The following is a 13,506-nucleotide window of genomic DNA, read 5'->3' as shown; positions in this document are numbered from 1 at the left end:
AAAGGGCTCACCTAGTGGAGTCTTTCTTTGGTACTATGTTTGGAACTTCTCAAAGAGCCAGACCAATCTGGGAGTACCCAAAGTAACTCAGAACTCCTCAGTTGATGGACTTGATTCCTCTGGTGTGAGAGTTAAATTTAACTCGTTCCTTCTCTCTTCACCACCCACCCAGGGCAAGAGTTTGCCTAGATCACCCTGACCCACCAATTACCCAGGAGTTTCTCAGTTTTCAGTTATGTTATCAGAGAGTCTCACTTGGGAAGTTTGAGTTGGTCCAAAGTTCATGTGAGGCTGGAGGATTTCGAGCATCATAATGCTGTGAGATATACCACATGCCAAGCCAAACCAAGGGGAGGTGCTTTGAAATTTCATTTTATATCTTCAGATCCTCTCACTTTTGCTTAAATCAGCCTTTTGACAAAGTATCCTCTTTTTTTTTTTTTTTAAGAGTTTGCCTACCCATCTGTGAGCGTATGAGTCAATCAGCTAACTTTTACAGAACCCTTAAATGTGCATAGTTTACCAGTAGGAGCTTTGGAGTATAAAACAAGTGTCCTGACAAGGCCTGACTCTGAGTGGACAGATGAAGCTTTAATAGATGAAATAATAAAGTGCTAAAATGTGTGTAATTGCCGTAAGTGCTTTAATTCAGAGTGAGAGAGACTCCTATGCAGAGAAATTTTTGGTGAAGACTACACAGAGAAAGTGATATTTTTGCAGCCAATTGAAGGATGGGGAGGATTAAGATAAGTAAAGGGTTGTGGGGAGTTCATTGCATGGGCGGCAGCCAAGGCAGACCTGTCTGGGCACAGAGGCACCGAGGGAGGAGAAATGATCCCAACCAGGTCTGTCCCTACTGCCTGTGCTCCAGAAAGCATTGCCCACCACAGTGGTTCTCACACCTGAGTGGGCATAGATTCTCTTAGAGGGGGCTTATTAAAACACAGATTTCTGAAACACACACAGATTTCTGGGATGAGGCCTGGGAATTTGCATTTTAACAAGTTCTCAAGTGATGCTGATGCTGCTGGTCCAGGGCCCAAACTTTGAAAACCACTGGCTAGACTATGCTCATAACTGGATGGTTCACCACTCAGTAAATGTCATCTGGAAATTATGCTGCAAATCATCTCTCTCAGCGATACCCTTTGTTTTGCTTCTTTCCTCTCCTAAGCGTATGATGTTCTCATTCACACCTTTCCACTTGAGTCACATCATTCCTTCCCAACGCCACCCTATTCCCACAACCCTTATGGTCGCAACCAGATTGAGTTCCATCATTTCCTGCCTTTTCTGTTGTGGTGGTTGTAAGCTCATTTCGGATGTTGTGATCTTTAGCCAGTCTAAACTTTGAGATCTTAAAAGGAAAAGGTGAATAATGTTATCAGTTTTCAGTTTCTACTTTTACTTCCTTATCTCTTGCTAATTCATTGGTAAATTAATGTAGTAATGTGGAGACCTGATTTTGATTTTCTGCTCAACACGGATGATTATTTCCCAAGTAGAAGCTTATTTGCCTTGGAATTATTTCTCTTTGATGAAATGATTACCCAAGTAGGTAGCAGTGAGACTGTTAGAGTGGTTCCGATAATTGCATGTTGATTTAAGGCTTTATGTATTAAATAATTAGATTATGGTTGACCCTTGACAGAAGCTTTGGATTCCTTGTTTCATCAGCAATCACAGTACATGGCAAATCACAAAGTAGTCAAAACCCACTGTAAGTTTCTTTCCATGAATAATGAAAGGAGTTAATAGCACATAGTAGGCACTCATGTATTTGGTGAATGAACCAATAAGTGCATTTAAAATAAATGCATAAATAATTTTAATTTGCTCCATGAAACAAAACCAGGCATAGTCTTGTGAAATATAGGCATGGTTATTTTGTATCAGTTTTAAATTTGGCAGGCTACCAAACGTTAATTTGCTTTTAGCTAGTTGAGATTAAATGTAATTCCTTCCCAGAGCAACCCTAAAGTAAGCAAGCATGAAAGCATTTTCAGAGTAATCTGGGAGGAATTGACATTTAAAGGAGTTAACATTACATCTGTACTTTAAGGCTATTAATTTCATAGATAAATTAACTTCATTACTCTATCTTTATCTTGCATTTTGAAAGGGCTCCATCATCTGGACGACTGACAGTCGAGGGTCAATTGAAACTGCTCTTATCCCAGCCAGGTTGTAATTGGAACCTGCTCCTGGAAACCCTACTGCATCACGATGGTCTTTTACTGAGAATCTTGCTGAAGAGCTCAAGTGAGTATTTGTAGTTATGAGAATGTCCTCAAAAAACCCAGTCATTGCTCGAGTTGAATGAATTTTTTTTCCCTACTTGAACATTGGCAGAGGGATGTAAACCAACTGCATTGTATCAACCGTCAGTGAGGTTAGCAACAAACAAAATACTCAATCAGTTTATATACCTACTGAAAAGATTCTTTTTTAGGACCTCCAAATGAGGGAAAATCATGTTTTATGTGGTTCTAGTCTATCATAATTATCATTACCTAGAAATGTATTAGTACCTGGGGTTTGAAATGCCTAAGAAATTTATACAAACATAGTTATATGTCCAAAACAGAAGTCTCAACCAGGTCTGTGAGAGAGATTGAGAGAGATTCCATAAGAACTACACTAGAAATTCCAGTGAATCACGAAGAGGGCTTGCTTAATTTGTAAACAAGTGAGCTGTGGCTTACAGCCATGTCCATCGGGGCATGGAAAAGTAATCCTGGGAAAAGTATGGATGGAAACTGAAGAGTAATAGAAGACCATACTTCATTAGACTTTCTTTTTTTCCCCTGTAAGTGCTATTTTAGAAAACGGTAGGTAAAAATTATGCCAATCTAATTATATTTCCCTGCTGTCCTGATATATCTATGAAGAGTTTTCTAACCATTTGCACCCACCCCTACACATTTCTCCTATTCTATACCGCACGGGAGGCCAGGTTAACCTTATCAATCACGAGCTTCACTATAGGTTTCCTGCCTCACATTCTTTTTTTTTTTCCTAGCTCTCTGTGCCCTGCAGGACCAAATTCCCATCTTTCTGCCGTTCAAATGTGACACTCAACTAGTTTTCTTACCTTTGTTCCCCCGCTATTCGCTTGCGTGCACACACATAAACACACACACACACATACACACACTCACCTCAGCCATTGTCTCCAATGTCCCATGCGCGTGCTCCCTCCACACCTTGGCTCAGCCATTTTTCCTACTTAAAAGACCTTCCACAGACAACCCAGCCCCACCAGTATCCAAGGACCAGCTGATGTTCCAGATCTTTGGATGCTCTGGTTCACACTGACCTCTTCATTACCTGAACGTCACGGTGTTCGTTACCTTGGCTGCTTATTTGCCCTATTATGTGCTGCCTTAATACTGTTATTCTATCTGCATATAAACGGGCAAATATCACTAGGCCCTATCAGCCTGTCGGTATACAAATGAGGTGCGTAGTATTCCCCTGTCCAGATGGCTCCAGTCATTTCTGGAAATTTTTGGTTTCTCAGGTCTGCTCACAACCAGTTCCCCATATTCTCCTCTCCCGTCCGCCTTGATGATTGCTTCCCGAGAGCCACTTAGCGGAGATGCTTCACTGCTCATCCCCTTGTGAGAATATTGATTCTTCCCAGGAGCTCTCAAATTCATACAATCTTGTGGTGCCAAAGGTCACTACAACTCCTCATCTCGTTGTGGTCCAAGTGGAAGTTCAGAGATGACTCCTCTCCCAAACCCTCAATCTTACTTTATTTCCTTAGCCCCCAAACAGTAGGGTTTGGGCCTCAAATCTCACAAAGTTGACCTGAAAGCAATTTCTTTAGCTTCAGACCATAAGGTCACTCTCCTACAGAGAAAACTGGCAATAGGGAAACTACTTCCTTAAGTAGCCAACTTTTATTGTTTGCTGTTTGGTGTCAGGCACTGCACTAAGCATTTCACATTTCTTTTTTCTTCCTTTTTAAAAAATTTATTTATTTTGAGAGAATGAACACGCATGCGTGCACCTGTGTGCACAAGCAGGGGGAGGAGGGGCTGAGGGAGAGAGAGAAAAAGAATCTCACACAGGCGCCACGGCCAGTGCAGGGTCCCTCCAGGGGCTTGATCTCACAGCCCTGAGATCATGGCCAGACCCGAAATCGAGAGCTGGACGCTCAACTGACTGAGCCACCCAAGTGCCCCCACATTTGATTCTTATAACCTAATTAAGTATTTATTATTATTTTCCTCATGTTAAAAATAATGACATTAGAGTTTAAGATAATGTTACTTGCCTAGAGACACACACAGCTGATAAATGGTAGGTAACCCTAGATTCTGAACCCAGCCAGAGCTTTCTGTCCCCTGCCCTTCCTGTACAAATATTCATATACATTAAATTGTCGGTGGGCTGGGGTATCCGGAAGAACTGTAATCTGCCCACTCCCAGGTTGAATCAACCGTGACATCCTGATGCACATGTATTTAACAGGTCTTTCCAGTTAGGTCCTTAGGCCGATCCCAGGTTTTATATTCCTCTTCAAGCTAGTACAGTGCTTTATAGAAAAAGTCTAGTGATTGGACAATCAATGATCAGTTAGAATAGAAAATACAAAGCTTCCCTTACACTGCATAATCTGGGCTTTCAGGCAAGGTGACTGACATGGATAGAATCTGACATTGCTGCATAGTTACTCTAATATCATCGGTAAAACTCACGGGCATGGTCCCAGCAGAGAAATGGTCTCCTATTGACAGAGTTATGTAGAGTAGCCTGGAAAATCAATTGCCACCAAACCTTTCGACTACACATAGCAATTGTATTTATGGGTATCTAACCATGTTTTCTTACAAATGTATCCCACATTTACTTAGCAAAAATATTGCGTCCACCTTCTGGTACGTATAACATAATGTGGTTTTTGAGAAACTTTTAGTAATCAAAGGTTACCTATATGTACCTTCAGTTGTGGTTCTTATGGAGTGCAGAAGGGTGTTTGCCCAACCTGCTCAGATATCTATCATTTTTTCAAAGCCGTTAGGTGTTTGATCAGGGTTACATAGCTGTTCTGGTATTGTCTTGTACGGAATTCTGTTAGTGACTGCAAATACCGTAGGAAGAAAGTGACAGAATTTACTGATCAATTGATTGACTGACTTACTAAGCTCCAGTGGAAGTCTTGTCACTTTAAGTTAGAAACAATATACTTAAGGAATCTTATTAACTAGACTAAGAAGGAAATTGTTATGTATGTAAAAATAAATTTGTAGTATTTTTTTGTGGAGCTTTTTGTTTCATTTGATTAGAAGTCTCAGAGTAGTTCAGAACCACTTGGTAATTTAGAAAAGCAAAATTTTGAAATACGATATGCTGCATTAGATGTTTCAAGCAACATGACTATCAACTTTTTATGGGAGAGTTTTCCTTTTTAAATAGGGTCTTTTTTGTCTCACGGATAAAACTTAACTCTGTTAAATTCGCTGAGGAAAAAAAAAGATTTTTAGTACATATCTTCATTATACATATTTTAAAAAACAAAGTTCTCTTTGTCAATTATTAAATTCTGTTAGGTACAAAATTTTTTTTGATAAACAACCATATATTATAAAGGTTAAAACACATGCAGTTTATCTCTTTTATGTCTGTAACTTTTGATTTTGCTCTATGAAAATGATTTATCAGAATTCCTATTTATTTTTTTAAAATCGGCAGATCACATATGGAAATTACTGTCTTTTTGTATGAGGTGCAACTTCACCAAGGGTGGAAAATAGCAAAATTTAATAAAGGAATGGTAAAAATTTTAATTTATAATACATCCTCCATAGGCTGCAAACTTCTAGAAAGTGAAATCATGTTTTTTGCCATGGATAATAATTCCTCCTGTATAAAAATATGTAGCATTTTTTTTTTAAGATTTTATTTATTTATTTGACAGAGAGAGAGACAGCCAGCGAGAGAGGGAACACAAGCAGGGGGAGTGGGAGAGGAAGAAGGCAGGCTCCCAGTGGAGGAGCCTGATGTGGGGCTCGATCCCATAACGCCGGGATCATGCCCTGAGCCGAAGGTAGACGCTTAACGACTGCGCCACCCAGGCGCCCCAAAATATGTAGCATTTTGAGGGAGTGATTACATTGCTAAAACCTGATAAAAATAAGCTGGTTTCTGACATTCTTTGGGTAGAGTTCAGTTGGCATTGGAAGGTAATGTTTGCCGGTTTTATTTTTAAGAAAGGCCATCTTAAATTTGAGGGAGAAAATGTTAATTACAGAGGTTTACAGAAGATTTTAAAGTTTTAAGATACTATTTTAGATTATTGACTTTAAAAACCTAGGGTGAGGGTTTTGGTAATTACTTCACTAAGACCACATGGTCAAACCAGTTTCTTACTTGCGGCATCAAAGGAACAAATATTTGGCAATTCCCCATTTGTTAGCAGGTGGCCTTTTCCTGTTAGTGACACGTGAATGAAGTGTGACTAACATTCTTTCCTTTGCCCATTGCCCCAAGAATGATTCCCAGTGAAACTTCTTGGCTTCTGGCGATTTTCATTTGTAATATAACAACGAGAAGAAAGCAAATACATAATATTTAATATGTTCCAGACCTCGTCTCTAAGTGCTTTAAATATGTTTATTCACTGAATCCTCATAACAACTGTGTGTGCTAGGAACAATTTTCATCTCCATTGTAGAGGTGAAGAAACTGAGACACAGAGAAATTAAGTCACACGTCCAAATGACATGTGACCGGCAAAGTCAGATTTGATCCAGACAGCTGGCTTCCAGAGGCTGTGCTTTCCCCCACCATACCACACGGCATCTGGGCAGAACCAGAGGAAGTTTCCCAAATTGTAGAGCGGCACAATTCATGGGTGCTGTCAGGAACCTGTATAGTGCATAATTTTGATAGTACTGTTTATACTTTCCAACCTTGTAACAACGTGCTTGAAGATAATCAAGAAGCAGATCTGCTCAAAATTCTAGAAAGGGTTGCTACCACTAAAAAGGGATGGTTGACTTAAAATGAATGAATCCGTTCAAATTCTCTTATTTTACAGTTGATATTTTCCTCAGTTTTTGGGTAATAAGAGGGTTGTTACGGCAGAAATTGGGTGTTTCGTTGTATACTGTGTGTGTGTTGTGTTTCACTTTATAAGTATGACCAAAGTGTTGTTTTGTAACTGTCTTGAAGGAGATGACCAAAGTAAAAATATGCTCCCTCTTGGTACCTTAGTGTACCTAACATTGATTTTCTAAGCTGCTTTTGCTAGGATGACGTCTGCACTCTGACTTGTTCAATCTTTTTTCCTCCACTGGATTTGTACCCTATTCATATTAGGAACAGCAGAACCTTGTTTGTGTGTTATTGTCCCAGTCTTTTCAAACCAAGGATCCTGTCCTAGAACGATGATGGACTGACTAGCTCAGAATATCAATGGGCTCCATAGACCTCTTACAGAATTTACTTAAGAATATTTATAAACCATCTTATCAGGAAGTTCACAGCAATCAGAAAGCATGATACTACTCAAATACAGATCTGATTCTGTCACTCCCCTGCGAAATCCTTTTAGTGGCTTCCCACTACTTACTGAGTGAAGACCCTATCCTTGAGACATGAGCATGCCCATTGTGCTCTGGCTGTGGCTGACGTGTCCAACATATTATGTCCTGCTTTCCTCCAGCTTAGCATGCATATTCCGGTTTAGGTTGTGCACCCTAGATCTGTGTATGTATAACAGCGAAGTCCCTGCAGAATTCTCTTGAGGAAAGAGGCAGCTACTGTTAACACCAACGACCTATCACTTGGCCCATATGCCAAGTTCTTTTCTGCTGCAGAACCGTTGAAATGTTGTGGGGTTTTGTGGCTAGAATCTCTTTCCTCTTCATTTTCCTGGCAGCTGCTAATCATCGTTTAGCTCAAATATGACTTCCTAGGAAGTCCTCTTTGATCGTTCCATAAGGTCCCATCATAATTCCTTTTGTAACATATGTCACAATTTTAAGTGAATGGTTAATGAACATAATTGTGTATTTAATGTCTGTCTCAGCTGCCACGGGCTCCAGGAGGGCAGGGATGGGTCACCATTGTATACCCGGGGCTTGGCCTAGTTCCCCACACTTCAGACTGATACTAAGCACATGGAACGTGCTTCAAAAGCATTGATTGAATGAACGAATAGAAGCCTGTTAAATTGCCATGAAACAATTCAGTTCCATTCATTTTTAAATGAAGTACTAATATTGACCTTATGGGTTCATTTTGAGGCTTAGGAAAGTAAATAAATATGAAGTAGCGTTGTTTGGCACTTAGTAGGTACTTAATTTGTATTAGATTCTTTCCTTCTTTTATACTGAATGCCTGGAAGACAATACCTGATGTATGTTTCTTCTTCCATCACACTTCCTGTGGCCCCAGCGCAGTGGTCTCTCCCTCTGCTTGGCAGTAACTCTTCCCTCTGTCTACGCGTACATTTAAATGCCTGCCAGGAAGTGGGGCCTCTCCTTTGACACCTGTGTGTCTAAGAAGGTATTGCCCGAGCAACTGTCAGGACTAGGGTGTGAAGATGAGCACTGGGCCAGGTAAATGTTCCCAGCTTCTACATATTATAACGCTCCTTGAATACCTTCACACACAGCTTGGGAAACTGGTAGTATGAATTTTGCTGTAATGCTTCCCCTACAGAGAATCAAATCTAATCTGTCTGGATAGTGGCTGAAATATTTTTATTCTATCTCTTGATGGCACCTAGAAAATGTCTAATATAACCACAGGAGCATGTGTCTTCTTTAGTGGTTAATGTGCTTCTGGTGTTAGCGTGTAGAATGATTGGGCATTATATTACAAGTGATACTATTATCATGAATTTATGTAGCATCTTTTTCCCCAACAACTCAAAAGCGATTTAAAGTATTATTTCATTTATGACCCTTGGAATATTAGGACCATTTTATAAATGATGAAACTTAGATACAGAGAAATTGAATAAATTGCCCACTTGATGTTAAAGAGGTCCTTGTTAGAAGAAAGAAGGGCCATTATTTTGTGACAGTCGATCTATTGTTTTTAAATTCTAAAATAAAACATGAGACTTTGTGAAGGTATTCATTCTTAGAAATAAGAAAGAATATTCTTCTGAATTAATTTCTGAAAATGTTTGGCTACTTGGTTTTATAAATATGTTCTCTGTTTGACTAATATTTAATGGGCCTCAACTAGGTGCAAGGCACTGTTCTCAGCTGGAAATACAATGGTAAGCATGACATGCTATATTGCCTCTGTATTTGGGGAATTAATTGCTGGGGAAAATTGGAGGGGGCAGACCTTAGAAAGTAAAGAAGTAGAAAAAATTAGCTAAGTTCAGCTGCTAATAAGTACCATGGGGTGCTTCTCTAAAACAGAGTGACTGAGGAAAGATTGACAGATTGGGTGATAGAGGCTGCTCTGAGAAGTGGACACCAACTTTACTTACAGGTTATTTGGGAGTAGACGGAGGGTATTTTTCGGTATTAAATATTTGGAATATATGCACACTTTCTTCCAATATTCTGGAATAGGAGCCAGCAAACTGTTTTTACAGAGGGCCAGATAGTAAATATTTTAGGCTTTGTAGACTGTGGCGTCTCTGCCCCAACTACCAGACTCTACCACTGAGGCATACAAAAGGCCACAGGCTATCATAAGCCAATGAGCGTGGCTGTGTAGGGGAGGAAAAAGTTTTCATCAGCTGTGTTAGGCTTTCTGATTGTTTTTCAAATTTAACTGATAAAGACACATTAACCAGAGAAAAAGCATACAAATTTATTTAATACAAATTTTACATGAAACAGGAGGCTTCATAAGGACATGATGACCCAAAGAGACAGTTGAATTGGAGTATTTTTATGCCAGGTTTGTTTAATGAAGAATGGATGGTCATGGAGCAACATGACAGGTCATAGAGTATGAAGTAAGTGTAGTAAGTTGGGAGAAGCTTGGCAAGGCTTACTTGTTAGGATCCTTCATAGGATCCCTTTTGACTTGGGAGATAAGGATGCTCCTATCCTCCTGGTTTAGAGAGGGCATCTCTCACATGAGGATTTTATGACCTGTTTCAGGAGCAAAGAGCAGGGGGAAGGTCAGAGTGACCTTCCTGCTTCTGCTGTTTTCTCAGACTCCTTCAGTTTAAAACATTCACTATGTCAAGGTACCATATTTGGAGGTAGCATGTCTGACTCCCATCAGCTGTATTCCAATGAAGTTTTATTTATGCACACTGAAATTTGAATTGCACATAATTTTGTGTGTCACAAAGGATATCCTACTTCTGATTTTTTTCAACCATTTAAAAATGTAAAAACCATTCTTGGCTTGTGGGCTGTACAAAAACAGGCATCAGTCGGAATTTGTTCCTGAGCTTGGCAGCCCTTGTTCTAGAATATTGTACAGCACCCAAACTCCCACGGTGGCTTTACCACTTCTCTGCCTTGTAGTGATTTGGAGAGGAGACCTGCATATAGCGTTAGCATGACACTTCTAACTTATCTCCCAAGGTCTAGGTAGACATCTCCCTGGGTAGATAGGCTTCGTATCTGCCTACAGAAGGAATTTCCCTTTGAAATAGCTTTAACTCAGTTTTACAATATATGGACATGTAGGAACCTTGTGTATCAGGGAGCACAAGTGGAGCTCAAAACTTATTTCTTACTATCTAGGGCTGCCAGCTGTAGCATTTGGACCAACTAGTCCACTTATGCTTTAGTGGTCATCAGATCCTGCCTGAAGTCTCACAGCCTTTTCTTGGCACAACTTGTTTAAAGGGTGATTGCCCATTTAAGAGTGAAAAGATAGGATGTTAACCAGGCCATACCTTACCTAAATAAACCAGGTATGTATAATTTGGAGAAGAAAAGACTAGAGGAGGCAGGAGGGCTATCTGCAGATATTTTAAGTATTCATGTAAGAAGAAAAAAAAAATAGGCTGTCCAAGTCAGCAAGTAGAAACACTTGGGAATAAGTTAGAAGGAGATGGATTTTGGCTGTCACTCTGTCCGTCAGAAAACCTGAATTCTCAGCCCTAATGGTACCTGAGGAAATTGTTTACAACTCTGTGCTTCTTTTCTTTATCTACTAAAGAGACAGAGTAGATTCCTGTAGTCCTTTCTGATAACAGCATTCTATATGTTTCTTAAAAATGCCAAACAGCTTGGTAATTTGAGCCGTCCAGCCGAGGGACGGCTGCCTGAATGGTAGTAGAAATCCCACCACTGAAAGTATTCAAAAAGAAGTGAGGTCACCATTGTCACAGATACTAGAGGACTTTTTATTCACTCACTCAATAAATATTTACTCATTTGTTGACCAAATATTTACTGACTTCCCTGTACGGTGCCTGCCGGCCATATAATTTCATTGTGTTTCTTAATCAGGTAGTTAGAACTTGGTATAAATCTGTGGGTTAAGAATCCGTTTTTGAAGACCTCTTTTGGCTGTGTTTTGTTATCCTTGCCAGTGTCCACTGGTAAAGCAGAATCCTTCTTTGCTCCAAAATGATTCAGTTGAATTAAAACTAAATCCAATTTTGGTGACAGGATTTCTTTTCAAATTGGCAATCTCCTTATGGAGAGTAACCCTTTCTACTTCTACCTTGCTTCCTTTTTCATTGGAACTACTCACTTTCATTTGCAAACCAAAGGGCTGGAAGTTAATTTAAGAGTCTGTTTGTAAACACTAGTGCCAGGATTTCTAGATTCAGTGTTATAGAATAGTAGTCCTGCTAGATATAATACTAAGAAGGGTTTTATGGTCAAAAATGCTTTAAAAACACTATATGCTAAAATCCCCCCTTGGAGAGGCACAGGGCTCATGAATAATTAAAGGCTCTGAGAAATCCTGCAGAAAACCGAAGTGTTTAATATTGTTGAAGCCAGCATTTCCAGAACATATGCACCACTAGCCATTAACATCCCATGAAATGCACTTCGGAGAAAATCTTACCTTATGAAAAACATAGAGAAGAACCCTAGTAGATACAGGTAGCTACAGACAAGAATGTTTTTCAGAGGTTTGCCTATCTACATTTACAAATTTGTAGATATTGCAAAATAATTTTTTGAAGATTTTATTTATTTGTCAGAGAGAGCAAGAGTACAAGCAGGGGGAGCAGCAGGCAGAGGGAGAAGCAGGCTCCCCACTGAGCAAGGAGCCCGATAATTGCAGGACTCGATCCAGGACCCTGGGAACTGACTGAGCCACCCAGGCATCCCCAAAATAATTTTTAAACAGGCAGAATTCAAAAGAGGTAGAAATCTGATGTTTAGTTTATTTGGGTACTGAGGAAAACAGCATAGAATAAGTTGGAAAAGCATTAATTTGCATAGGAGCATTTTAGAACATAAAGCAAGAAGATAATTCCCAGGAAAAACTTGGGAAAGAAGATATCTGAAAAATAATTATTTTTTTTAATCTTTGTACTTTAAGACCCATCTCATGAGACTTCTTTAAAATTTAAGATTTTGCCAAAATAAGAACAGTTGGGGGGGGGAGTAATAATCAAGCCATGTTTAATTGAAAACTTGTAAATAAATGGCAGCTCTTTATATCTATTGTTACCTTTTATACAACAGACTAATTTTCAAGTCAGGTTTCAATTTTATTTTTGTTAATTTTCATAGTGAACTAGGCTGTGACCTTCAAACTTAGTGCTTCTTTAAAGCAATTTTCATGTGATACCCCATTTTCCTCAGTATTAATTTATCAGCCTGGTGTTTTAGGTTTTGAGTCCTGGTTTGATATGCTCCATTTTCTATTCCTGCACTTTCTCTCTAATGCCTATGTCTACAGTGAGTCTTTCAGCCTCCTCCCTTTGGTTAGGGATGCTCGTTAGAGCCTGGTTAATTCAGCATCCCTCAGCTCATGGCACTCCCTTCAACAACATTGCTGCCAAATCCATTTTAGTGACTCAGCAGGAGCTTGTCATTAACAGCATTTTTGTAGAAAGTAAAAATTAAGCAGTCTTGGAAAGCAGAGTGCTAGTGTACCATGTATGTGTAAATCTTTGGTAGCAATAAACACAGTCTCCTGGTGGGTTGGTGGTGGAGCTGCTCGCCTGATACCACCCTTCCTCTGAAGCCCTAACAAGTTCAGCTCTCAATCATGTCTGCCGTGAAAAGGGCCCTTCAGTGTTACTGAAAAGGCAATCTGTTTTCAAATCTTCTATTTGTTTATAGAATGTATAAAACATTTGATAGATAAAGGGGAGGCAGATGGAATTCAAAATAGCAGTTTTATTATTGGTAAAACCTGGGTCAGAAAATATGGCTTTAAATATGGCTTGCCGACACTCTTCTCCTGAGTTAAGTTGATCCTTCTGTCCCTCCAGCTGCCCTAGCTGCCCCCTTACCACTTCCCAAAACCACCAACAGAGCTGAAAGCCCCGGGACTCCCTTGCAATAGCAGAACCAGCCCCAGTAGACTTAACGGAGGGGAGAGCAGGCCAGGGAATGCCACTGCCTGCAGTTAGGTGGGCCCCAA

General features: G+C 39.8%; 1 protein-coding gene across 3 annotated transcripts in view; it reads left to right on the top strand.

Annotated features, from left to right (window-relative positions):
* KIAA0825 (KIAA0825 ortholog) overlaps nt 1-13,506 on the top strand; it is a 376,584-nt gene that overhangs the window by 140,712 nt on the left and 222,366 nt on the right. For all 3 annotated transcript variants that reach the window (XM_026498622.4, XM_057307500.1, XM_048220968.2), the window contains one exon: nt 2,123-2,262. In XM_026498622.4, coding sequence (XP_026354407.1) covers nt 2,123-2,262 — 140 coding nt within the window. The remainder of the gene's footprint in view (nt 1-2,122; nt 2,263-13,506) is intronic.

Source organism: Ursus arctos, unplaced genomic scaffold (genome assembly GCF_023065955.2).
Source record: "Ursus arctos isolate Adak ecotype North America unplaced genomic scaffold, UrsArc2.0 scaffold_5, whole genome shotgun sequence".
Classification (NCBI taxonomy): domain Eukaryota; kingdom Metazoa; phylum Chordata; class Mammalia; order Carnivora; family Ursidae; genus Ursus; species Ursus arctos.
This window is presented reverse-complemented; position numbering and strand designations above follow the sequence as displayed.